The sequence below is a fragment of the Magnusiomyces paraingens genome, assembly GCF_902498895.1.
Source record: "Magnusiomyces paraingens strain CBS 517.90 genome assembly, contig: contig1, whole genome shotgun sequence".
In the NCBI taxonomy this organism is placed as follows: Eukaryota; Fungi; Ascomycota; class Dipodascomycetes; order Dipodascales; family Dipodascaceae; genus Magnusiomyces; species Magnusiomyces paraingens.
Genome location: NW_022474067.1, coordinates 1,559,059 through 1,585,247, shown reverse-complemented (window position 1 = coordinate 1,585,247; position 26,189 = coordinate 1,559,059). Strand labels below are relative to the sequence as shown.

The following is a 26,189-nucleotide window of genomic DNA, read 5'->3' as shown; positions in this document are numbered from 1 at the left end:
GGGCAAGTCGTTTGTGGGTTTCTTTTGGCTTGGAGTAGCTACTGCTAATTAGTATTTGTTTTGTAGGGAGAAAAAACTAGTGGAAATCGCTATGCTGTCAGTATGTCTGGTCATGTGATTAACAATTTACATCAGTATATAACAGTATGAGTAATTTACATACCGTCATGACAAATTTGAAATTTTGCCCCGCTGCTTTACTTTTTTTTGTGTGTGTGGTGTAAAAAAATATATTTTGACTCAACAATATAGATTCACAAATATTTGATATATATATATTTCAGCCATCAAGTATTTTTTTTTCAAATATGTCTGATAGTAAGTTTAATATCTTTTTATTGTTGATGTTCTTGTTGCTTTTTATAAGTTACTAACTTGTTTTAAAAGGCGAATATGAAGACATTAGGCGTCTGAAAGAGGCGCGTAAAAACATGCAATACCACGATGAATCTCCAGAAGGTAAGAATTCTATGCCCTGATTTACAAAACGCGTTGTTATATTAACATATATTTAATTATTTAGAACCTGAAGAGACTCATGAGAATCTGCCGAAATCAGGTAATCCTCGTTCGCTTGTTGGTCAGTATACTGCCACTTCGAACATGCTTAATGAAGTTGTTGCCAATGATGACTTTGATCCATTGGCTGAACGTGGAAAGAAAAAAACAATTGCAGCACGAGAAAACGAATATGTCAAGAGAAAATACAACAGAGGCTTGGAGGAACAGTATGGAAACGAAGATTTATCTTACGAAAAGGCCATGGAGCTGCGACAGTTGGAACGCGAAGAACGCGAAGTTCAAGAACAGATTCGGAAAAAAAATATGCAACTCAACGGTAATGAAGACGATTCTCAGGCCCGCAAAAAAAGACGATGGGATGTTCAAGAAACAACAGAAATAAAACAGGAAGAAACTAAAGAGCTCCCGAAACGCTCACGCTGGGACGTTCAAACTGAGGATACCCCCGCTAAGCCAAAGCGATCAAGATGGGATCAAGCGCCAGCACCCGCACCACCGCAAAAACAAATAGAGGCTGTTTCTCAAACTACACTTACTGATGAATTTCTCAACAGTATTTTGCCTTCGGAGGGTTACGAAATTTTAGAGCCGCCAATTAATTACATGCCTTTGGGCTCTTCTGGAAAATTTAGTGCTCCTGCTGAAAGCGATGGCTTTATAATGCTTGAGGACAATTCCGCGAAGGGTCTTGCCATGAGCAAAACACTACCGACTGAAATCCCTGGTGTTGGTGATTTACAATACTTTAAAGAAAACGATATGAAATATTTCGGCAAGCTGCTGGACCAAGAAAATGATACCTATCTTTCTGTGGAAGAGCTCAAGGAGCGTAAAGTGATGCGACTATTGCTCAAGATTAAAAATGGTACACCCCCAGTCCGAAAGAGTGCACTTCGTCATATTACAGATAACGCCAGAGCATTCGGTCCCAAAGTTCTGTTTAATCAAATTCTACCGTTATTGATGGAGCAGTCGCTGGAAGACCAAGAGCGCCATTTATTGGTTAAAGTCATTGATCGTGTTTTATACAAGCTTGGTGATTTGGTTCGGCCCTACACACACAAGATTCTGGTTGTTATTGAACCTTTACTAATTGACGAAGACTACTTTGCCCGCATTGAAGGCCGAGAAATTATTTCCAATTTATCCAAAGCTGCTGGTTTGGCTCATATGATTGCCACAATGCGACCCGATATTGACCATGCTGATGAGTTTGTGCGCAACACAACGGCACGCTCGTTTGCTGTGGTTGCTAGTGCGTTGGGCATTCCATCTCTTATTCCATTCATTAAAGCCGTTTGCCGATCGAAAAAAAGCTGGGAGGCACGTCATACAGGCATCAAGATTGTGCAGCAAATTGCGCTTTTTTCTGGATGTGCTGTTCTCCCACACTTGACGAGTCTGGTGGAATGTATAGCTGGAGGACTTTCAGATGAACAGAATAAAGTTCGGATGATTGCCGCACTGGCGCTGTCTTCTCTGGCAGAGGCTTCAGCACCATATGGTATCGAATCATTTGATCCAGTACTAGAACCGCTATGGCGCGGCATTCGTCACCACAGAGGCAAAAACTTGGCTGCCTTTTTAAAATGTATTGGGTGCGTTATCCCATTGATGGATCCGGAGCATGCCAACTATTATACACGTGAAGTGATGGTGATTTTACTTCGAGAGTATACTACTTCTGATGACGAGATGAAAAAAATTGTACTAAAGGTTACGCAGCAATGCTCAGCAACTGAGGGCGTTACCCCGCAGTATCTTCGCGAGGAAGTTCTTCCTCCGTTTTTCAAAAACTTTTGGGTGCGCAGAATAGCATTAGACCGACGAAGCTACAAGCTTGTTGTTGAGACAACCATGGAGCTGGCCCATAAGGTTGGTGTGTCTGAGATTTTGGAGCGGATCGTTGATGTTTTGAAAGACGAGTCTGAGTCGTACCGAAAAATGGGTGTGGAGACAATTGAAAAGGTTGTTGGCGAGCTTGGGGCTGCCGACATTTCTGAGCGGCTTGAAATGCGGCTTATTGATGGCATTTTGACGGCTTTCCAGGAACAGACGGTGGAGGATAGTGTTTTGCTGAATGGGTTTGGCACCACAGTTAACGCACTTGGTGGAAGAACCAAGCCTTATATTCCACAGATTGTTAGTGCAATTCTTTTCAGATTAAATCATCAAAGTCCTACGGTTAGACAGCAAGCGGCTGATCTCATCACCAAAATTGCTGTAGTGATGAAACAGTGTAACGAAGATGCCTTGTTGGGTAAGCTTGGAAGCATTTTGTATGAACAGCTTGGTGAGGAATACCCTGAGGTTCTTGGTTCTATTCTGGGAGCCTTGGGTAGTATTGTCAATGTTATTGGGTTGTCATCGATGCAGCCTCCCATTCGAGATCTGCTCCCCCGCCTGACTCCTATTCTGCGTAATCGTCACGAAAAGGTTCAGGAAAACACTATTGATCTTGTTGGTCGGATTGCTGACCGTGGTGCTGAATATGTGAGTTCACGTGAATGGATGCGCATTTGCTTTGAGCTTTTAGATCTGCTCAAGGCTCATAAGAAGGGGATCCGCAGGGCAGCCAATAATACGTTTGGATATATTGCCAAGGCAATTGGCCCTCAGGACGTGTTAGCGACGCTGTTGTCTAACCTTCGTGTGCAGGAACGTCAGTCGCGTGTTTGTACGGCTGTGGCCATTGGTATTGTTGCGGAAACGTGCGCACCGTTCACAGTACTACCTGCGTTGATGAATGAGTACCGTGTGCCAGAAATGAATGTACAAAACGGTGTTCTCAAGTCGATGACATTTATGTTTGAGTACATTGGAGATATGGCCAAGGATTACATATATGCTGTTACCACGCTACTAGAGGATGCATTAGTTGATCGTGATCAGGTGCACCGTCAGACGGCTGCAACGGTTGTTAAGCATTTGGCTTTAGGGTGCATTGGTTTAGGGTATGAAGATGCCATGATTCATTTGTTAGATTTACTTTTCCCCAATATTTTTGAAACATCTCCGCATGTGATTGACCGTATTTTGGATGGTATTGAGGGTATTCGCAATGCAGCAGGAACGGGTCTTGTGATGAATTACGTGTGGGCTGGGCTATTCCACGCAGCTCGCAAGGTACGCACACCATATTGGCGTATTTACAACACGGCGTATGTGCAAAGTGCAGATTCTATGGTTCCGTATTATCCAGAATTGCGTGAGGAGCAGTACCATAGAGAAGAGTTGGATATTTGGATTTAGGAGAGGTTAAAATTTACTGTAAATTTGGTTTTAGTAGTATAATAATAATAATAATAATAATAATAATAATAATAATAATAATAATAATAATAATAATAATAATAATAATAATAATAAAACCGTGTAACAATATGGAAGAATGAATTAAGAAAATTAAAACTTAAAAATGAATTTATTGTAAATAGATTAACATTTGATATATCTTTTCATTTTTTTAATAAATTTTTAATTTTACTTTCATAAGTTATATCCGTCAGCCCAAAAAAAAAATTTCCTAATGCCAGCTTCTACATTGTTTGTTTATTAAATTCAAGGGTTATAGAATTATATAACATCAGCATCTTCGCTATCCTTTTTGTCCATACTATATATATCTTTTAATTTTCATAATAAACTTTTAATTTTGGGTTCAATATTGTATTTCTGACAGCCCAAAAAATAAGACCAGATGCCTTCTACATAATGATTGTTTGTTTGTTTGTTTTTATTCAAGGGTTATAGAATTATATAACATCAGCATCTGCGCTATCCTTTTTGTCCACACTATATATCTTTTCATTTTGATAATAAACAATTAATTTTGCCTTTAACATTGCATCTCCAACAGCCCGAAAATAAGTCCTGATGCCAGCTTACGAGGAACAGGGGGTTAAAAATAACCAAACCTTCCCAACCTATCTCCACTTGTCTTCATCAACGCCGTAATTGTATTTCTTAATCCCTCCAAGCAGAGATAAAGCTTACAATCTCTTGTAAGCCAGTTAAACTGTTTAAGAGAGTCGACATGTCCATCTCTGGAGATATCCGTTTCAGTCCTTTTCTTTCCTCTTCAAGCAAAGGACACTCAACTAAAATGTGATGAACTGTTTCCAGCTCTCCACATTTGCAGTTGTAACTATCCTTTTCAATTCCAAACTTTTTAAACCATGCGCCAAAGTTGCCATGGCCTGTGCGAAACTGAGTAATATTACTCAAGATCCTTCGACTATCTTTCTTCATGATCACTCCCGTAACCATTTTGGAAAGATTATCAGCACATTTCGACTCCACTGTGATATTATGATACCACAGATCCTTACTGCTGTTCCAATACATTTCTTGCCATTCTTCCATTGCTTGTTTCTTCAAAATTCCAATCGTCTGATTTTGTTGTTGTTTCAGTGTAAGAGGTTCAACCCTCTTGCATTTTCGTTTTTCATCCTTTTTAATCATATAGTCTCTATCATCTTTCGCCAACATGTAAAGCGTGGTTAGCTTTGCAATTGGAGATTTCTCAATCAATGTTAACAAATGACCATTAATAGGATTAGTTTTGCTAATATTTAGGTGTAAACGAATAGCTTTTCGTGCCACCATAAATTTTAGCCTAATACTATATGGCATAATACCAGCTTCCTTTTGTAGTACCACAATAGGAGTTGTGCGATAAGCACCAACTTTTCTTCTTAAAGCCATGTTCTGCATCACTTCCAACTTGTGGATTTCTCCTTTCAAGATTTTATGATGCCAAATTTCTAAGCCATATTCAACAATTGGTCTCACGCAAGCAATATACAGTGATCTGACTGCAGACCCCCGCATACCTTTTTGCACGCCACCAAGATGCCAAATAGCACCAACAGCTTCCTGTAATTCAAAAAAAAAACGGTTTGTTATATTTTTGTTTCATATTCAGTTATTTTTGTAACAACATCTCTTCATTTTTTTCAACATTTGAGCGGATTTAGCTCAGTTGGGAGAGCGTCAGACTGAAGTTACAACTTTAGTCACAGTTTAATCTGAAGGTCCTGTGTTCGATCCACAGAATTCGCAATTACTTTTTATTTTTTAATTTAATGACAGAGTTGATTATTATGGATTTTGTTTAGTTGAACATGGTTTTGTTTTATAGGTTGAAAAGTTGATGATTTTGAAATAAAATTGACTTCAGTTGTTGTAATTTTCTTATTTTTTTTAGTGGAAAAGCAAGTGTGTAATTTAAAGTGTTAGTGTGTCCAACACTACACCTATAAAAAAAAAAATAAAAGCATAAGTTACTTGACAATTAATATTAAATGTCTACATTTCTTTTAGTAGAAAGCTTTAGTCAATAATATATCAATTAAAAAATATTAGAATATGTCTGCTTTTATCTTAAACTTGAAAAGCGTATGATATACCATAAACTCGGGATGAATTGAGTATGTATTTTTTCAGTAGTTAGTGACAGATTCTGTCAGGATTTGATTATAGTTCTAAATGTACTACTGTATCAACTATTATAATCAATTGAACAAAATACAAGTGAATTATCACAGAAAAAAATTAAATTCCATTATTACGGGTCTTTATTCAAACAATATAAAGTGTATATATATGCCTAAATGGATTTCTGTGTTGGCACTCATAGTTGATCAGAATTGACAGAAATAAAAAAAACACAGTCACTAAATAATAATGATTGCTATAGAAAACAAAATAATCATATAAATACCTAATAATTTAATTATGTTTCTAAGCCCCTAACATGTCATTTCGCTATAAAAAAAAATATGCGCGGTGAAAGTAACAAATATTTGAAAACATCAAATCTAACCAAAAAAACTCATTCAAAATAATATTTTTTTTAATGATATCATATAAAAATTTAAAAAAAAATAAAATTACATCAAATTTAACATTGTAAATTTTGGTAATTTACTAACAGTTTTGTGTTCCATCTCCTTAACATGGTGCCAAAAATACAATTTACAAGAATTACTTTTAAGGTCTCTTGGCCCAGTTGGTTAAGGCATCGTGCTAATAAACAAGCAACTTCCTTGTGATACGCGAGGATCGGCGGTTCGATCCCGCCAGAGACCATTATCTTTTTACTTTTTTTTCATTATTTGCAACAGTTTGGAGTTGATTTGGGGAATTGAAAAGTGTTGATTTTGAGGAAAACCCTGTTAGTGATTTAAAGAAATTCTGGAATATATGTTTAAACTTTTTTTTTTTTATGTGATGTACTTAAAATAAAATAAAAAAAAAAAACCTTAAATTATTGGGTGCGTTAAAGTGGAGTGACAAGTACCAAAGTTGGTCATCTGACTACCACTGAACATTAAAATAAAAAAATAAAAAAAATGAATGAATGAATGAATGAAGAAGAATAAAAGAAAAAAAAAAAAAAGTACTGGATCATTTAAGCATTTAAGATTTAAAAAAAAAAAAAAAAAAACAATTAATTATTGTATTTAAAGTTGATTAATTTATAAGAAAAAAAAAAAACTTTTGGTTTTTTCTTCTTACAGGGGGTTATCTTCTTCTTCTTTAATAAATTTATATTTTTTAGAGATTAATATTTGAATGTAATGTTTATTATTATGGTCTCTATTTTGCCTTTATATATGTTTTAGGCCTTTTTTTTTTTTTTTTTTTTTTTTTTTTTTGTTAAAGTGCATTTATGAAAATTCAGTTTAACCTTTTCAGACAGAAACACATAGAAACTTTCTTTTTTTCCCCATTGAGCTTACGTAAATTCATTGCTAAAACTCTTGAACTTTAAGAGTTCAACCAAACATTTCAGAATGGCCTAAACTTATAAAATATTGAAAGTACTTTAAAAAAAATTAACAAATTTATGGTTAACAATTTTTTAAAAAAAAATGAAATAAAAAAAAGTTAATGGACGACACCGGAGTTGAACCGGGGACCTTTCGCATGCTAAGCGAACGTGATAGCCAACTACACCAGACGCCCACGTGACTTATAATTGTAAAACTCAAGACAATAAAATAATAAATAATATAAATCTGACTAATAAATTACATAATTACATACTTTTGATTTTTTAATTTTTTTTTTTTTTTTTTTATTTACTGCTAAAATTCTTCCTTTCATTCTATTGATGATTTTTAACGAGCATTCTCTAAAAAATTATTGAAATAGTAATTTTAAAAGTATTTTTTTTTGTTACCATTTAAATAGTTTAATTGAGTTGATTGGATCTCAAAAAAGAAATAATTTGAAGCAATGGCTTTCTCACACATTATTGTGTTTCAAGATTAACTAAAATAGTTTTTGTAAAGAGTAACAATGGTATTTTCTCAATCAAAAAATACTAAAGAAGAAAGTACATTCATTAATTTTTTTTTTTTTTTATTTAATGATACTTTAAACCATTAAAACTCTTCAATCATATCACAGTTAATTCATTAAACTTTTATATCCATTCAATTGCTCATTCAAACAATGGATCTCACCTCCTCCCACTTTTACTAAAATCACTTCTCTTCCACTAGAGCAACAGCCTCAATTTCCAACGGTACACCCAGCGGCAATGCAGAAACCTCAACTAAACTTCTTGCCGGTGTGTTTGTCTTAAAGTATTCAGCATAAACCTCGTTGACCGCACCAAACTGCTTAATATCCGTCACAAACACATTCACCTTAACCACGCGTTCCAAACTTGACCCCCCGGCCTGTAACACTGAAGATAAATTGTCAAGCACTTGACGCGTGTGATCCCTAATGTCAGCACTCTGAACAGGAATCCCGGATGATGTCAGTGGGATTTGGCCAGAAAGGTACAGCACTCCGCGTGCGGAAATCGCTTGGCTATAGGGACCGACTGGTTGTGGAGCGTTGGCAGTTAGCACAGGGGCAAGCTTTGACGCATGACGTGCTGAGAAAAGAGGAAAGCAAACTGGTCGGTACACTGAGCGCAATACGTTGGCTGGTGGAAAGAAAAGTCGGGACATTGTGATAAAATAGTCAATCAATGGGAGGGTTGTGGTGGTGGTGGTTCTATGGAGGTTGGAGAAAATGTCCAAGTTGTGCTGGCTTAGGGTTGGGACAACCGATAATTTGCCGAGGTTTCTTAAAAAGTGGCTTTTTTTCTTTGCAACCGCCAATTTTTTTTTTTTTTTTTTTTTTTTTTTTTGTCTTCCCCAACATTTCTTCTCTTTCAATCAATCTTTTATATTCACAGACTTATATATATATATCAAATCTATCATTGTATTCAAATACAAAATCCATCCTACAATGACGATCCTTACGCCTGCCCGCCTGCAAACTCTCTCGACTTCGTTCCCACTTCTGTCAACCAACTGGTACTATCTGGCAGCCGCAACCTTCTCCATCTGCAACGTTCCTGAGGAGGTTCCTGTTATTTTCGAGTACATGCTTCAAAAGGTAGATACTGACAAGGAAAAGTTCGAGATGGTCCAGCGGATCCGTGAGGCCATTCTCAAGTCCTCAGCTCTCGGCGGTCTCCCCAAGGCTATCAACTCCCTTATGCAGCTTAAAACAGCTACCCCGGAACCTCTCCGCGAAACTCGTCTCCAGCGCACCCCGGCCCACCAACAGGGACTCGAGGACCGCGGTGCTACCTTTTTCGACCAAGTCTACGGAAAAATCAATAAGCGCGTCATGAGCCAAATGTCAACTGCATACCCTGATCTCGGTTACTACGCTCTTAACCATGTCTACGCACCTCTTCTCTCTTACACTGGCATTCTTGGACCAAAAGAAACAAGTTTGGTTGTCATTGCATCACTTATCCCCCAGGATGTCAACCCCCAGCTCAAGGGCCATCTCAAGGGTGCCCTCAACAACGGTGCGACCAAGGAGGAGGTTATGCAGGTCAGAGAATTGGCCATGCTGATAGCCAAATGGAGTGGTGTGAACTGGAAGAGCGAGGTTGCCAAGCTGTAAAAGTTCAATAATAATAATATTATTATTATTCACACATCAAATTGACGTTATGGACTGTTTCTGACTATACTTTTTTTTTTCTTTTATTTTTATAATACAATTGAAACTATTCTCGCTTTTTTTTTTTTTTTCTCCATCGTCTTTTTTTTTTTCTATTTTACGGGGCCGCTTCAAATTGACGCCGCGCATGGGTCCCAAGCTCCGATGAGTAAAACGTTGATGAGGCTTTGAGTTTGGGCAAACAATATGCTGATGATCCTCCTCCGCTTTTGGCTGTTGGGAGATTCCCCGGCGGTTGCGCAGCCAAGGGCATCATAATTCCATCACTAGCATTATTCATGTCCTCATTGATTTTGTTATTTTCACAACTATTCATCACTATTGTTGGTGCAGGTGCAATGTAGCTGGTATTTAAAAAACTGGAATCCCCAACATCTCCCCCATCTACCCCCAACGCATAATTAAGTGTCGACATACCTGGCCAGTGGTTAGATGAGCCAATTATATTGTTATTGTAGCGCGTAGCATCAGGAGCAAAGCTTGTCTCTGGTGGAACCGCAGAAGAAGAAGATCCTGTTTGCAACTCCGGGGGCTTGATGACTTTACACGCCAGCGCATATGCTTTTGTCCTGATATGTCGCTTAGCTCGAGCACCAAACCCGCTGCCGTTGCCGCTAGCTGATCCACCTCCAGATCCACTCCACATGACACCAGATGCGTCTAATGTTCCTCCACTAGCTCCTTGTTGTTGTTGTTGTTGTTGTTGCAGCTGTTGATTTAATAATTGTTGTCGCGGCCGTTCATTACGGTACGTACGAATAGTCTGCCTTGTAATAAGACGTGACTTACGTTGCTCACGAGCTTCATCGCTACTTGATTCTGACGCAGTTTCATCGCTGGTTCCAGGATACGGGTTGACCACACGTCTTCGGACAGTTCTTGAAATAGGATCCATGCGTTCGACCAGAGTTCCTGGGAGGTACACGTTACGCAGCCATTTTTGAACCTTTTCATTCATGGGCATGTTTTTTTCTTCGCGTGACCAAAATGTACTCGAGCAAACAGGATCTGTATCAGGCTTGGAAAGAATGGGAAATAAAGGTTGTTGTTGTTGTTGTTGCTGCTGCTGCTGTGGCTGTGACTGCTGGGTATTGTAAAACTGTGGATTGGTATAATGCATGTTAATTTCGTTATTGTACAAGTCCAGGACTAGTTGGTGATTATGGGCATTTTCATTATCAGTTTCAACGTGGGTATTACTATTGTGAAAGTATTGATAAGCATCTTCAACTCCATCATCATCATCATCATCATTATCATCATCTTCTTCTTCTTCATCGTCCTCATCATTGTCGTCGTTATCTGCATCATCTGCATCATCCTCATCTTGAATAGTTTTAGAAGAGCTTTCCTGGGTAAGTTTTTTAAATCTGCGCGAAAATGTTCTATAATGGAATAATCGTCAATCATTTATAGTTAGAATGGTATCTCAACTGCATAATAGTTCCATAGGAGGGTATACTCAGAAAGCGAGCGCTTGTGTTTCTTAAGCGAGATACGCTCCAAGTGCCTGTTCCAGGTCACAACACTTGCAAATGTGTCTACAGTGGGATGCTGCTGGTCCATAGAGAGTTTCCCAATAGCAACCATAGTTGTGTAAAGTCAACTAAAGCAAAATGAAGATTTTCTAGATTTTAGTAATAGTGAAAATGGTATATAAAATGGAGATATTTTATGGGCACCAAAAAAAAAGATAGAAGAAGAAAATGAGAAATCTGTGCACCTAAAAAATTTAAATCGCAACATGATTCTTGTAAATTCACAATTGCAAACGAACAAACAAGCAAGTTATTTTACACAATCAATAACTTCAAAGTTACAAAACATACTTACAAATAGACTTTAAAAAAAATTTTTTTTTACAAACGTCTCCATAGCTTTTTGGATTTCTTTTACTTTTATATTGAAAAAAAAATTTTACACAGGTCATAACACTTACTGAGCAGCAGCGGCGGCAGGCTCCTCGGCAACAGGGGCAGCAGCCTCGGGCTCCTCGACATTGTAGGTAATGACAGAGGGCTCGGTAGGAGCAGCCTCCTCCTTGGGAGGGTGGATAACAACAGTGTCGGGGAGAGTGGACTTGGGAGAACCAAACTTGGCCTCGGCAGCAGGGTCTCTCATAATCTTGACCTTAACACCAAGCATACCCTGCTTAAGCTGGACGTGACGGGTGGCAGTGTCAATAAAGTCTCTGACGGGCTGACCAGAGTGGATCATGAAACCAGCGCCAAACTTCATAGACTTGGCACGGGCAGCTCTCAACTTGCCGGAAACGACAACCTCGACACCCTTGGCGCCAGACTCCATAACGTAACGGACAACACCGTAAGCGGCTCTGCGGATAGCCAGGTTGTTGAGGAGCTTGTACTTGAGAGACTCGCACTGAGCAATGGCGGAAAGACCACGCTGCTGGACACGCTCAGCGTAGAGGGCAAGAGCCTCCTCCTTAAGGCCGAAACGCTTTCTGACAAGAGTGGTGAGCTCACGGATTCTGCGGCCTTGGGGACCAAGGACCTCCTGGGTGTGGGTGGCTCTGATGATGATCTCAGTCTTGTTGGGGGTGGTTCTGACCTCAATGCCGGAGTAACCCTCCTCAGAGAGCTCGCGGGTGAAGAACTCGTTGAGCTCAGCGTAGAAGACACCGTCGGCGACGTGTTTTCTCTTCTTGGAAATGATGGTGGCAGACATTTTCGGGAAGCTGTGATGTGTTGTGAGCACTACCTGGTCGTCAGAGCGAATGTGTGAGTCTACTGAAGGCACTAGGGGGTAGGAGGGGAAGGGGAAAAAAAAAAAAAAAAATTTCAGGCCGTAGGAGGTTGAGTGGTGGATGTGTGGATGTGTGGATGTGTGGACGTGTGAGTCTGTAATGTAACAGGGTTAGGGTGAAACGCGTTTTAAGCGCATATTTAGACGCGTTTTTTTTCCCCCCCCCTAATTGTAAGGGAAGGCAAATAAAGAAAAATATAAATAAATAATATATAAAAGACGCGACTGTAATAAATAAAATTTGTAATGAGTGTAAATTGTTCACGTGATTAGTAAATTTGAGAACAGTATAATGTATATATATATTTTTCAAAAAAATAATTAGTGACTGTGTTAGAAAAAACAAGTTAGGGTTATTAGGGTTTTTAAATTTTATTTAAACCTTCGATCGTTACCATCAATCACCTTAAATGCAACAAAAAATAACACAGCCTTTTGGTTTGAATTTTATTTTTGATTTTGATTTTGATTTTATTTGATTTTAATGATTTGAATATCTCAAAAGGAATTTGATATACTCCATTGCCATCACTAGAAGGAAATAAAAAAAATAAAAATAAAAATAAAAAAAGACAAAAGCAGCCGTGTGATGTTGATGGTTACAGTCAAATTTACCTTTCGGGACATTTTATTTATTTTTCGTTCTATTCTACAAAGAGAGTTTTTTTTTTTTTATAAACGATGTATAAAAAATCGTGTATTATTGGATTTTATTGTTATTAGTGATGATGATAAAAAAAAAAAAATTAAAACTGGGATTTTAATATACCAAAAGAATTTCAACATATTAATCAGTTTTAATATATATATATTTGGATGATGATGATTTTGATATATTTCAATAATAAATACCCACAATAGTTACTGCATACGTGATTTTTATCATACTTTTTATACAACCTTCCTAAAAAAAAATTAAAATAAAATACCCAGCGTTTCTTCAATACCTAATCTCAATAAAAGATCCTTCAGATATCATGACTTCACCAATTCTTTCCCTAATTCTCAAATATCCCATTAAAAAAGTCTCTTTAAACCCAGCCCTTTGTATATTTATATATATATATATATATATATATAAGATCGTCTTTCTCTGCAAACTGCTCACCTCCGCACACACGTGACCCCTCCCATGAGTCTCCTTAAAATCATCTTCACCACCACCACCAAACCCTCTTTTTAGACTTATCTTTGCTCGTTTAACTGTTGCCACCAAATACTTTTTTTTATTTATCTTTTTTAATACAACAATCTTTATAATACCTAAAGTCTTCTATTTAGAAATAACATTCAAGGATTCCTTTTGTCTCATACTTTTGTTTAAAAGCTCCTTTCAATCCAGTAGGCTCTTCATATCCCCGATATATTTTTGTTTCATGGCACCCTACACGCGCTGGCTCTTCCTCACATGCAATTAAAAGCCTGCTTGTTTCATAAGAGCACAAAAGCTCCTTTTCAAGGATCCAAAAGCATTAGTAGTACAAGTAGCTTGGTCAATTATACCCAGGCCTTTAGAAAGTGACGGCCTTTTCTTGTCTCACCCCATAACAATCATAATAATAGTAGCAACAAACTTAAACACTCATCCAACATTATCATAACATCACCAGAAATCATTATTACTAGTACAAACAATGGGCCCTAAGGCCTCTCAAGCCCATAAAAAGGCTCCTCCCAAAATTCAAACTCATCAACCTTCAACAGGCTCTTCAATCGATTCCATCACAGTATCTGCAGGCAGACACCCTCCCAAAAAGCGCTTACAAACCCCTCCAACAACAGCCTCACCACTACCCCTCTCGTCTGGGGCAGATAAAAAGACTCCTGCCAAATCTTCAACTACAACAACAACAACCAGCACCACAAAAAAGGGCCGTAAACGCAAGGTCCCGCCTGGAGAAGATAAACAAGGAAATGGTTCCAGCGCTGGCGCTGGAACTAGTGGCAGCCCCGCTACCGCTCCAGAAAAACATCACGGTCCCGGCCGCCCTCGTAAAAAAGAAAAACTTTCCCATGATGGAATGAGTGCCATGAGCCGAGCATCAACACCATCAACGCCATCTTTGCCATCTAAACCAGCAGTGTCTTCGGCTTCAAGTACTCCAACAAAAGCGAAACTGCCAAAAGGCGTGTCTGCTAAATCTGCTTCTAAAAAGAAACCTCCGCCGAAACCAAAAAAACTAACTAAAAAAGCCCAGGCTGCAGCCGCAGCAGCCGCAGCAGCAGCCGTAGCATCCATAGCAACGACATCATCTACTGCCTCCGCCAAAACAGAAACAACAACTTCTGATAATTCTCAGACTGCCCCATCCACCTCTCAGCCTGCAACAGATGCAAATACAGATGCTCCAGCACCAGTTTCTACTGTCGAACCCCCAGTTAAAGTTGAATCGGAGTCTCAATCTCAATCCCAATCCCAATCACAATCCCAATCACAATCCTTATCCCAATCTGCTACTACCCCAGCACCAACAACAACCAACACTGCGCCAACAACTCCAGCAAAACCTAAAAAGAAATATGCCAAACTTACCAAAGAAGAACGTGAGAGCCGTAAGCTTCTCAAGAAACAAGCTGCCGAAGAAGCCAAGCGTGCCAAAAAGCAATTAAAAATCAATAGCAAAAATGCAGCTAAGCAAATCAAAGAACGACCACCGGTGGATGTGGAAAAGCAGTGTGGTGTACCTCTTACCAATGGTGGTCTTTGTGCACGCTCACTTACCTGCAAAACTCACTCCATGGGAGCCAAACGTGCAGTCACTGGTCGATCCAAGCCTTACGATGTGCTTCTTGCGGCCTACCAAAAACGCAACCAAGTCAAATTAGCTGAGCTATCAACGCAACAACAGCTGGAAATGGAGAATGAAGCACTATCAGCAAATAACCCTCTAAATGAAGATGAAGAAGCTGAAGAGGTTATGAATGGTGTGCTACACTCGCGTCCTGTTCCTCTTGAACAGCACGTCATGGTATCGATTCGGCAAAAGACACAGTTTTTGCGTATGCGAGAAATGCTTTTTAAGGGAATCAGAAAAACTCCATCCATGCAGTCATTGCTTCCACTGGTTTCACCGTCAAATAATAGCCGACCAGGGTCTCAAAATGAGAATGATTCTGGGCAGCAATCGTCATCAACATCCTCGCAACAGTCACAGTCACAGCAACAACAACAACAACAACAGCGCTCTAAACCGATAAGCATTGCCAATGTTATGGCGAGTACAGCAGCAATTCAAGGACGAGCTGTAATATTAGATCCAGTTGTTGGGAAGCCCTATGTTCGACCGTCACAAGCATTTTTTGCAGAACGTGTTTTGTTAAATCAAAAAATAATGAGACAAAAGATTCTTCAACACCGGCAACAACAATTGCAACAGCAACAAGCACAGCAACAATTTCAAGCGCAACCACTACAACAGTCACAGTCATCGCAACAACAACAACAACAACAACAACACTTACAAGGACAACCGGGCCAAATCCAGGCACAACTTCAAGCTCAGTTCCAGGCGCAAGGAATGTTTCAGTCGCCTTCAAACGGCCATTAATGGCCAAATGTCATAATAATAATAAATAGTCATTAATTAAAAAAATTATAAGATAAGATAAAAAAAAAAAGCATTATATATTTATATATTAATTGCGTCAGTTATTGTATTCAGCCCGCATAAATTTTTCATTCCACTTTATTTGGGATGTATATGGGATTAAAATTCCATGTGAATTTCCCCAGTCTCCATTCTTGGGCTCATACTCAAACGTAATGTGTTGCATCTTCTCTGGGCGCTCAAACACCACTTGGTGGAGCCACAAGGATGACATCCAGTAACCAAATCGGCAGCAAAGAGTCAAGTGTGTTACTGTATTGAGATCCAAAATGCGTTCAAACATGGCTTCATAGAAACAAATGGCCATAAGTGTTGATGAAATGGGTTCCTCATTGATACTCTTGTCGTTTGCCTCGCATGCGTGCAATTCACGAAGCGTTGCATAGGGATGATTTATAATATCTGTATAACATTCCAATGCATCAGAACCACAGGCCATTCCAAACAATCCAGAAATATATGCGGGATACACATTAAAACGGCTCAAAAATGTAGTCACTTCATTAAAATTCATGTAACCATTGAGCTCCACAAACTTGTTGACCATTCTGCGCATCAAGCGCTTCTCACGAGATCCGAGATTCAATGGGTCAGCACCAAACTCTACTTTTAAATTTTCAAGGCTAGGGAAACCCTTCAAATCCAAAACTTCAAGGCCTTCACAAAAAAGAACATCAGAAGCTTGGTCAATAAATAAAGTAAGTGTAGAAACATTGGGCCAGCAAAGAGTTTTGGTCCCAGACTTTCGGAGACTAGTAACACAGGCACCCAAAGCACCCAAACTCACAGTAAGCAATGAAAGACGGGGGAATTCAAACATTTCTAATCCACCACACCCATTAATTGCAAAATATGCCAATATTTCGTTACATCCGCTATCCTTGGGGATAATTAGTTCAGTGACAGCCTGGGAAACAACAGATTGTGGCTTATTTAAGCTGCCCTTAAGAGCATCCAATAAATGGCTGTGATTCTCTCCTCTCTTATTTTTTTTTGCCCTTTTCCAATTGCTTTTCCTCATTCCCTCATCCTCCTGTTCTTCATTCTCATTAGCCCCGCACAAACTGACTGCGCACCGAGTGATTGTCAAGGGAAGTTCCTTCAAATTTTGCAGAGCCTCTGCTCTCACAAATCCTTCTGTATACCCCAATTTCTTAAAACCACAAATAGCCAACGTAACATTCAACTCTTTTAAATTGGGGAACCTGCGGGTAATTGAACTGAGCATTGTGGTGTCATAACCATCATTCCCATCCACATCAATAGTAAGACGCTCAACACCCATCATCCATAAACAATCCATTTTGTGGAAATTGCTGGTAGGATTCAGGCGCTGCTGCAAGCGGGGCTGGATTTTTTTCAGTAGCATTTGTTTTGCAACATCTTCCTCCTCTTCTTCAAATACACCCACAATTTTTAGTTCCTTAATAAAACTTGAAGACTGCATAAACACCGCAAGTTCCAGACAGTCACCAGGGTTCAGCCGCACTGTCAGACCTGAAATTTCAACAAGGTTGATCATGGCGCGCATTCCAAGAGAATCGTAAAACTGGCTTCTTGTAAACGCAAGCAAATGCTCCGAGTGCACTTCTGGTACAAACCAAATGCCGCAAAGCCTTGGGTAGTGCATTGTCAAAACAGTTGAATCAAGAAGTATTGGTGATGCATAAAACCAGTGTCCTGCATCTGCAAGAACCGTGATGCGGCTTACATGCTGGTGATCACAAGCAGTTTCAGGGTTTTTCAAAAAGTTATTGAGCGTTACTCGGCGGGGTGACCTCACGACCGACGAGGATGCGTGATATTCAAGCAAAATCACAAATACTAGGTTGTACTTACGCTCTGGGAAGAGATAAAAATTTTCCTCAGAGAGATCTTTATAAATGTTCACGCTGGGACCTTGATACATAAACTGTCGTCCAACCTTGCAAGAATCGGTTGGTTCTTGAGGGTTGTGTGAAGAATAAAGTGAACAAAAAGATAATAACTCAAGGTTTGTTTGATTATCTTTTTCAAATTGAATTTTGCGGGCCTTACTTTTCAAATAACGTATAGCTTTTTGTTGAAATATCTTGGTGCAAGGCATTGCACTGCGTTTGCGGGCCTTTTCTTTGCTTGGAGAACAAATCAACCTCTTATAATTTTTTTGATTGAGAGACTTGAAGCTTGCTTTAAAAGGTTGCTTGTCTAGTTTTTCAAGAGTTTTTTGATGCTTCTTGTTAAGCCCAGTCATATTCATATGAAGAAAGCTTTGGGGTTTCTCACTCAAGGGGTCTCCAGGTTTTTGCATAAATTTATTCACTTGACATCCCTCTGTTTCACAAAAGTTTCTCCATGCCGTTACTTCTATTAATTCCCCATTCTCTCCTATTTTTGTAAAATTCTTTTGATGTAAAAATATTATGTGAAAATCGTTAGAAGTATCTTCTAAATCTGAAAGTTCCCTGTGGAGGCTTCTTCTTCTTCTTCTTCTTCTTCTAATTCTACCCAGTTGGCCATTTCTAAACGTTCTTCCTCTGATAAGGTTATATTTTCTAAGTCATTGTCAAGTTCTCTAGAATTTGTCTGGTATATTTCTGTTTCATCTTCATCTTCATTTTTGTTCTTGTTAAACTGGCCAGTTTGGGTTACTACTTTAATTCTGTGAATGTTTTGACGGTTTAGTAGTTTTCTACTGTTGCTGATTTCAGCCCTTTTCAATCCTTGTCTTATAATTCTGGTATAGGGAGAATTGATTAAGTGGCAATACCTTGAAGCTATAGTTCTGAGCAAGGGTCCTTTAAACAAGACTTGTTCAAATGTATAGTTCTTTGGTCTTTTGTGACAAGACTTGTAACGAGGCTTTGACAATTGTTTAAGAAACAAATGAGAGAGTTTGTTACAAGTTATATAGTAGTTGGTTTTTTTGTTATTTGAGAGCATTGTTATAATTGTAAGAAGTTGTTAAGTTGTTAAGTTGTTAAGTTGTTAAGTTGTTAAGTTGTTAAGTTGTTAAGTTGTTAAGTTGTTAAGTTGTTAAGTTGTTAAGTTGTTAAGTTGTTAAGTTGTTAAGTTGTTAAGTTGTTAAGTTGTTAAGTTGTTAAGTTGTTAAGTTGAAACTTGTTAAAAATTATATATATATATATTGTTTTTTTTAAAAAAAAAAAAAAAATTTTAAAAAAAAATAAGAAATTTTTGAGGTTTTTATAGTAAATATATATATATATATATATATATATGTATATATGTATATATATAAATACTAATTGTATGAAAAATAACTTTTTTTTTTTCAATTCCATCAAAGCATTGATAAGAAACGCTTGTTGTGTCAACAATTTTCATGCAGCTCTCTCAAGAATGACATAACTAGACGTGTATATATACAATTCGTACAATAAATAATAATACATTCAGTTAATAAAGATATTTTTAGTAAATTATTCTGATTATTTTATTTATTTTATTTCCAAAATGACTCTTTAAACCTTTAAATCTTTAAATCTTATGTTATATCCTCAGATATGTACCGAATGAGTTAACAAGAGTCATATTATCCTTATATATATATATATATTTTTTTTTAATATACAAAAAAAAAAATGAGTAATTCAAGTTCATTATTATTAACATTTCATAAGCTATTTATTTATTTATTTATCTTTTCTTCTTCTTCTTCTTCTTCTTTATATAATAAATTTCGGACATGACATCATAAAATAAAAAAAAAATCTCGTTTAACCAATATACTTCATTTTTTGGTCTTTTTTTTTCAATTCCTCTTCTCTTCTTCTTTCTATTGTAAGACAATAACAACAACTTTTAAGTAAAGTGAACAACAAGTGGAATGACAATAACAGCAATCAGTACAATAATGCCAATGGCCAGACAGACTTTCATTTTGGTGTTTTTGACCCACATTCTCTTCTTAACTTGTTGACTCTGTTGACGAAATTGTCCTGCAGACTCTGCCAGATTGTTTGCGCCTTCCTCGAGTCGGTTCAGTTGGTCGTCACGAACTGCCATTTTTTGTACATTGTCTTTCATGACATTGATTGTTTGGTTTACTGTATCTTGGATCTGTTCTGTACTAGTAGGGCCTGACATATTTGGTCGTTCCTGTAAAGCAATGTAGTTACTGTTTTGATTTGACATTGTGATATATATATATATTTATAGTTGTATCTGTGATTTTATTACAGTCTGTTAATAACGAAATGCAATTGGAAAATAAATTTGTCTTTATATATAGAATGTATAAATGGAAGGAATGCTTGATATTATGGTTATTGATTAAATATAGCTGGGAAAAAAAAAAAAAAAAAAAGATGGTGGTAGTGTATATAAAATAATAATAATAATAAATAATAATATAATAAATAAAGGGTTGTTACTAATAAACAAAAGTCTACACACAGCAGTCTATGTGGTATTTATATATTTATATATTTATATATTTGTATATACAAAAAAACAAAACGACCCACCACCCCATTTTAAAAGTTTTTCCAAGTGGCTGAAAACTGCTATCGTTGTAATAAAGGAATTTTAAATTTAAAGTCCTGCCACCAAACTATCAAAGCCCCGTTATTTTTTTTATTTTTATTGTGCCTAAAACCTTTTCGGTTCTTCTTCTTAAAGGTGACGCCGGTATTTTCAGAGACCCGAGATATTTTAATTTTATTAATGACAGTAATAAGTTTTTTTTTTCTTGAATCTCTTTTCAATAGTTTCTACCATTGTATCTCTAAACTTCAAAACCTGTTTGCTCATCCTTCTTTATTTCTTTCTTTCTCTAGCGTATCACTCACAAACACGTAATAATAATAATAATAATAATAATAATAATAATAATAATAATAATAATAATAATAATAATAATAATAATAATAATAATAATAATAATAATAATAATAATAATAACAGTAAATAAAATAAAATAAAATAAAATAAAACTACTCCCTGCGGCTATCAATGCGGCTACACTCTCGTACAGACATAAATCAACCAGCTGAGCCTTCATATTCTAAAGCTACTAGAATAGAATACAAACAATTTCAGGGTTCTGTCAAATGACGCAAGCTGACGTACTTACTATTCTGATATGCTGAGCCCTGGATTTTAAAAGAAAAAAAAAAATGTCTATTGTATTTTTTTTCTATATATACTTTGAACTTTTTTCTAAAGTCTGATGTTGTTTGTTTTTGCGTATGGTACCTGAAGTAAATTAAAATTTGTTTAGTATTTGTTAAGTTTTATTTTTTTATGATCGCTAAATCGCTAGTGTATGTTTGTTTAGCAATAAATGACGTAATCACACTAACTTTAGTTTTTTAAAATTTTTTTTTTTTCTACCCTCCCCAACCACCACGACTTCAAATCACCAAAAATAATGGGAAACTTAAAAAAATTTCAACGAAATAAAAACAAAAATGACTTTAAAACATCGCTAGAAGTCATAAAAAATTGCCTCGAGCCGGATTCGAACCGACGATCTCGTCATTACTAGTGACGCGCCTTACCAACTTGGCCATCAAGGCTTGTAAACTCGTTATAATGATGAGTTTATTTAACAATATATAGTCCTTGAACTAATATAACCAAAATACTTAAAAATCATCATTATGTAGAAAGGGGAAAGGGCTGGATGGTGTAAAGGATAACACGTTCGCTCGAAAGCGGAAGATACTTGGTTCGATTCCCAGAATACCCCCTTTTCCTGAAGATGTGTACGGGAGTATACACCTAGACTGAAAAACCATAGGCTACCCTGGTTACAGGAATGCCGACTCTTCCGTACAGTCTAAATAGCCTGCAGGTGATTGCGGGCCGTATCTCTGACGGAAGAGATTAAGAAATACATGGGCGTCCGTGAAGATAAGTGGAAATGGGTTGGGAAGGTTTTGGGACCGACAGACTGGTTCTCCCTGTTCCTCGTAAGCTGGCATCAGGGCCCATCTTCCGGGCTACCGGAGACGCACAGAACAGAAACCACCAGTACTAAAAAGGTACAAATGAAAACCGGCAAGTCACATAGTCAGACAATAAAAGGATAGCGCAGATGCTGATGTTATATAGTTCTATAACCCTTGAATAAAAACAAACAAACAAACAAACATCATTATGTAGAAATGAAGAAAGATAGTCGAAGGATCTTGAGTAATATTACTCAGTTTCGCACAGGCCATGGCAACTTTGGCGCATGGTTTAAAAAGTTTGGAATTGAAAAGGATAGTTACAACTGCAAATGTGGAGAGCTGGAAACAGTTCATCACATTTTAGTTGAGTGTCCTTTGCTTGAAGAGGAAAGAAAAGGACTGAAACGGATATCTCCAGAGATGGACATGTCGACTCTCTTAAACAGTTTAACTGGCTTACAAGAGATTGTAAGCTTTATCTCTGCTTGGAGGGATTAAGAAATACAATTACGGCGTTGATGAAGACAAGTGGAGATAGGTTGGGAAGGTTTGGTTATTTTTAACCCCCTGTTCCTCGTAAGCTGGCATCAGGACTTATTTTCTGACTGTTGGAGATGCAATGTTAAAGGCAAAATTAATTGTTTATTATCAAAATGAAAAGATATATAGTGTGGACAAAAAGGATAGCGCAGATGCTGATGTTATATAATTCTATAACCCTTGAATAAAAACAAACAAACAAACAAACAATCGATCATTGCAATATAAAAAACATAAATTTGATTTTAAATTATGTATCATTTATATACCATGTATAAATCATTTTTAGAGGCATCGTAGCAGGAGTACAGAATCTTCCATTTAGTCTAATCATCCCACAGATGACTGCGGACAGTTTTTTTTTTTTTTTTTTTTTTTTTTGTTTCTTGTAAGCTGGCATCAAGGGTTATATTCCGGGCTATATATAAGAAGTACAAATAGTAACAACACAGTAAATTTTTGAAATTTCTAAACAAGTCAATTGGCAAGCCAGAACCACGGTGTACATATAGAAAATAAATTAAATTTTAAAAAAAAAAAATTATAATTATATATTAAAAAAAAAACTTATTTGCTAGTTTCATTTTCTCATAAAACTATTATACTCAATAAAAGCTATAACTTTTTGCCATATACATTACTCGACCTTATCTTGGCTATCATACAACTTGATGGTATGTTGACAAATATTATCACTATGTGAACCATGGTATGCACAAAAAAATGATTCATTAACACGTAATACTTGTTGGTTGTATTTTGTTGAAGCTTCGTCAGTGTCAATAAACAATATCTTCATCATGTACTTTGGTGGGTTTTCAAACTTTAAAACGTAAAACCCAGAAAATCTTGTAGTGTCTTTAAAACATCCTTGGTAAAGAACCCATTTATTTTTAAAAAACTTGGAAAGGGTTTTGATTAGCATGCGATTGTTGACAGCCCCAAAACTTCGGGCGTGCAAATAAAATACTTTTAGAGCATCATTGGGTTTCCTATTTTCCAAGTCATGGATGACAACATCTCTAGTTATTCTGTAAGAATGGCCATTGTGTTTAATGCTGATTGTGAAAAAATTCTCCAAAGTCTTTGAAGTATTAATTTCATAAAAATAGCCAGCTCTGTAAACATGACTAAATCTTAACGTTATTTTATGGTTCGGGTAATTTTGATCAAGTATATTTGATAAGTGTGAAGTTAAAGAAACAATATTCTGATGATGAGCAATGCCTTTCCCTTTAAGACAAATTATTCCGTTTGATTGTGAGTAATAATTATTTTTTTTAAACTTAGCCACAGTTGCAGGATTTTCTTGTTTGATTTTAACATCTTTTATATCATCTTCCCATTTTATTTTTTTCTCCATTCCTTCAATTGAATTTTTTTTATTATTATCTTTTTCAATTTTAATTTTTTTTATAATAGAACTTTTTTCCTTTTGTCTCTTGCGTTTATTATTTGTTTCAATAACTGGAGTATGGTTATCTGTTTCAAGCTTAATTATAGAATCGTTTGTTTTTGCTCTTGTGCGATCAGAAATTGAATGCTTTACAATTTCAATAGAGCTGTCTGAAAAGTAAGTAGGATCTCGATCATTTACCGAAAAAGACTCGAAAGAAGTATCTAAATCTATAGAAAAGTAATCATCTAGGGCAATGTAATCTTTTTCAGATGATTTGATGAGAGTAGGGGGTACAGCTGTTGAAGGTTCCTTTACAGGAGGTTCCAATTCGAGTGGTATGGGTGCTAGGGTGGCAATGGGTAATGGAGTTATTGCTGTTGGGGGAGAATATTCTGAAGGGCTACTCACAGGTGAAAGTATGAATGGTTTGCTGTTGACAGACATTTGGGGGTTCTTTAAATTGGGTAGTCTTTGAATATATATGGATAGTATCAAAAGAAATGTTGTGGATTAGAATCGTGTTTTTAGAGATAGAAAAAAAATTATTGAAGAGAAAAAAAAGGATTTTTTTTTATTTTTAAAATTTTAAATTTTTTATGGGCAAAGCTTTAATGAGGCAAAAATTATATATATATATATATACCTTGTTAAACCATGTTTTGGGATGATGATGATGTTTGTAGGAAACCTTGACATTAAATTAAAGACTTGAAACTTTGAGTGCCTTAGGAAATTTCAAGATATTGACATTAATAATTGAGAATTTTTTAAAAAAAATATTTATATTTAATAGATTTAAAGATTTAAAGATCTAAAGAATATCAGTTATCAGATAATAATTCAACTTGTGAAGAGATTTCTTACAGCTGAATTTTAAAATTAACATAAAAACCCACAAACATTACATAATGATGACCAATATACACTGATATTATTTATATAATTATATATATATATATATATATATATATATATATCAACGATACACTCGTTTTGTTTTCAATCAGCCAAAATGGAATTTTTTTATTTTCCTACCTTTTAAAAACAAACAATCTCAAACTCACTTTATGAGATAAAATGGTTTATTCAGAAAAAAACAAAACCATTTGCAAGATTTTAATAATAATTTATTTTTGATTAAAATCATGATACCTCGTGCTTCTCTTTTAAAACTCATTTTGCTCAATTTACCATTTGAACGTATTATTTCAATCTTACAAGCTAAACAAGAACTACTTTCAGTGCATTACACTGACCCATCATTTAATATTAAATTCCCTATTCTTGAACCATTATACCCTGATGTCCCAATTTTGGATTCTTTATGGTCTGTAATCAGACATATTGAAATCACAGAATCCACGGAAGGTGGGATATTCCGAATATGGACACGGTCTTTACTACCATCTCTTGTTTATTTTCTAATTTTATATGGAACAAACAAAATCTTTACTAAAGTATACCCAAATATCAACAATAACAAAAAACTATTAACTTGGATTACCAAAACTATTTTAACATACCCTTTGCGCTACATTATTGATAAGATGAATACCGATGTGATTGATACCATCAAGTATCGACACACTCAAGATTTCCACCCACCTCTTTATGCTTCATGTAAACCAGGATTTTGCTTGTCATCTGCAAAATATACCAATCTGATTAAATTTTATGACACAAGAATCAACAGTTATCGATTTCCAACATGTAAATCTGTTTTGTTAGATGCATGGGTTTCTGGAAGATTGACTAACAATAATTTTATTTCAATTCCATATACCAGAGTCACTGGATACTTTTCTTTTTTGAGATACATTTATTGTGGACTTTTTTTAAAACTCATCTCTGATGCCATTTATAAACTAATCAAGAGTTCAGCTTTGCAACTATACTTTTGGATCCCATTTGAAGTGCACTCACTTAAAACCATATCTCTTTGTTCGACTATACTGTCTATGATGGCTGTGTATCCCATCAATGCTTTAAGGTTACGAATAGTTGTTACCAATACCTGGCAAAGAGTTGATTACTTGGAAAGGGGTAGAGAAGATATTGACATTGAATGCGAGACATACGGGTGCCATTGTACAAATGGCCGCGAGTGTGATGGGAAATGTGGGGTAGACTGTCACAATGCCCATTTTCATAAACAATACAATAATGATGGCAAGTTTACAAAAAGAATTAATCAATTGTGGCCCGGAGGAGCTGGAGAAAACAACTTGAAGGGGCTGGCCAATGCCTGGACAATGGCCAGAGCAATTAATGAGCAAGAGGGGGGGTTGTCCCTGTATTCCGGAGTGTCCTCAGCAATTCTTCAAGAGCTTTTGAGGGGTAGTATAGTATAGTATTAATATAATAATAATAATAATAATAATAATAATAATAATAATAATAATAATAATAATGTGGAGAAGAAAGAAATGTGGGGGAGGAAGCAATAGGGAGGTAAGCAAGAACAAA

At 36.4% G+C, this 26,189-nt stretch overlaps 11 protein-coding genes across 11 annotated transcripts; 4 read left to right on the top strand and 7 right to left on the bottom strand.

Annotated features, from left to right (window-relative positions):
• Positions 1–308: 308 nt before the first annotated feature.
• SAPINGB_P000487 (uncharacterized protein) lies at positions 309–3,774 on the top strand (the record flags this gene model as incomplete). Its single annotated transcript, XM_031995211.1, has 3 exons — positions 309–318; positions 388–459; positions 524–3,774. 3 exons carry the CDS (start codon positions 309–311, stop codon positions 3,772–3,774), a joined length of 3,333 nt encoding a protein of 1,110 aa, XP_031851102.1.
• A 714-nt stretch (positions 3,775–4,488) lies between these two features.
• Positions 4,489–5,936, bottom strand: SAPINGB_P000486 (uncharacterized protein; the record flags this gene model as incomplete). Its single annotated transcript, XM_031995210.1, has 2 exons — positions 4,489–5,400; positions 5,934–5,936. 2 exons carry the CDS (start codon positions 5,934–5,936, stop codon positions 4,489–4,491), a joined length of 915 nt encoding a protein of 304 aa, XP_031851101.1.
• Positions 5,937–8,018: 2,082 nt separating this feature from the next.
• Positions 8,019–8,495, bottom strand: SAPINGB_P000485 (uncharacterized protein; the record flags this gene model as incomplete). Its single annotated transcript, XM_031995209.1, has 1 exon — positions 8,019–8,495. One exon carries the CDS (start codon positions 8,493–8,495, stop codon positions 8,019–8,021), a length of 477 nt encoding a protein of 158 aa, XP_031851100.1.
• A 286-nt stretch (positions 8,496–8,781) lies between these two features.
• On the top strand, positions 8,782–9,453 carry SAPINGB_P000484 (uncharacterized protein; the record flags this gene model as incomplete). The annotated part of the gene is made up of 1 exon (XM_031995208.1): positions 8,782–9,453. One exon carries the CDS (start codon positions 8,782–8,784, stop codon positions 9,451–9,453), a length of 672 nt encoding a protein of 223 aa, XP_031851099.1.
• A 157-nt stretch (positions 9,454–9,610) lies between these two features.
• Positions 9,611–11,103, bottom strand: SAPINGB_P000483 (uncharacterized protein; the record flags this gene model as incomplete). Its single annotated transcript, XM_031995207.1, has 2 exons — positions 9,611–10,898; positions 10,976–11,103. 2 exons carry the CDS (start codon positions 11,101–11,103, stop codon positions 9,611–9,613), a joined length of 1,416 nt encoding a protein of 471 aa, XP_031851098.1.
• A 345-nt stretch (positions 11,104–11,448) lies between these two features.
• SAPINGB_P000482 (40S ribosomal protein uS3) lies at positions 11,449–12,201 on the bottom strand (the record flags this gene model as incomplete). Its single annotated transcript, XM_031995206.1, has 1 exon — positions 11,449–12,201. The coding sequence occupies one exon, from the start codon at positions 12,199–12,201 to the stop codon at positions 11,449–11,451; it is 753 nt and encodes a 250-aa protein (XP_031851097.1).
• A 1,712-nt stretch (positions 12,202–13,913) lies between these two features.
• On the top strand, positions 13,914–15,827 carry SAPINGB_P000481 (uncharacterized protein; the record flags this gene model as incomplete). Its single annotated transcript, XM_031995205.1, has 1 exon — positions 13,914–15,827. One exon carries the CDS (start codon positions 13,914–13,916, stop codon positions 15,825–15,827), a length of 1,914 nt encoding a protein of 637 aa, XP_031851096.1.
• Positions 15,828–15,924: 97 nt separating this feature from the next.
• SAPINGB_P000480 (uncharacterized protein) lies at positions 15,925–18,126 on the bottom strand (the record flags this gene model as incomplete). The annotated part of the gene is made up of 1 exon (XM_031995204.1): positions 15,925–18,126. The coding sequence occupies one exon, from the start codon at positions 18,124–18,126 to the stop codon at positions 15,925–15,927; it is 2,202 nt and encodes a 733-aa protein (XP_031851095.1).
• Positions 18,127–19,688: 1,562 nt separating this feature from the next.
• Positions 19,689–20,021, bottom strand: SAPINGB_P000479 (uncharacterized protein; the record flags this gene model as incomplete). Its single annotated transcript, XM_031995203.1, has 1 exon — positions 19,689–20,021. The coding sequence occupies one exon, from the start codon at positions 20,019–20,021 to the stop codon at positions 19,689–19,691; it is 333 nt and encodes a 110-aa protein (XP_031851094.1).
• A 2,940-nt stretch (positions 20,022–22,961) lies between these two features.
• SAPINGB_P000478 (uncharacterized protein) lies at positions 22,962–24,167 on the bottom strand (the record flags this gene model as incomplete). The annotated part of the gene is made up of 2 exons (XM_031995202.1): positions 22,962–23,408; positions 23,793–24,167. 2 exons carry the CDS (start codon positions 24,165–24,167, stop codon positions 22,962–22,964), a joined length of 822 nt encoding a protein of 273 aa, XP_031851093.1.
• Positions 24,168–24,868: 701 nt separating this feature from the next.
• Positions 24,869–26,074, top strand: SAPINGB_P000477 (uncharacterized protein; the record flags this gene model as incomplete). The annotated part of the gene is made up of 1 exon (XM_031995201.1): positions 24,869–26,074. One exon carries the CDS (start codon positions 24,869–24,871, stop codon positions 26,072–26,074), a length of 1,206 nt encoding a protein of 401 aa, XP_031851092.1.
• Between the last annotated feature and the right edge of the window lie 115 nt (positions 26,075–26,189).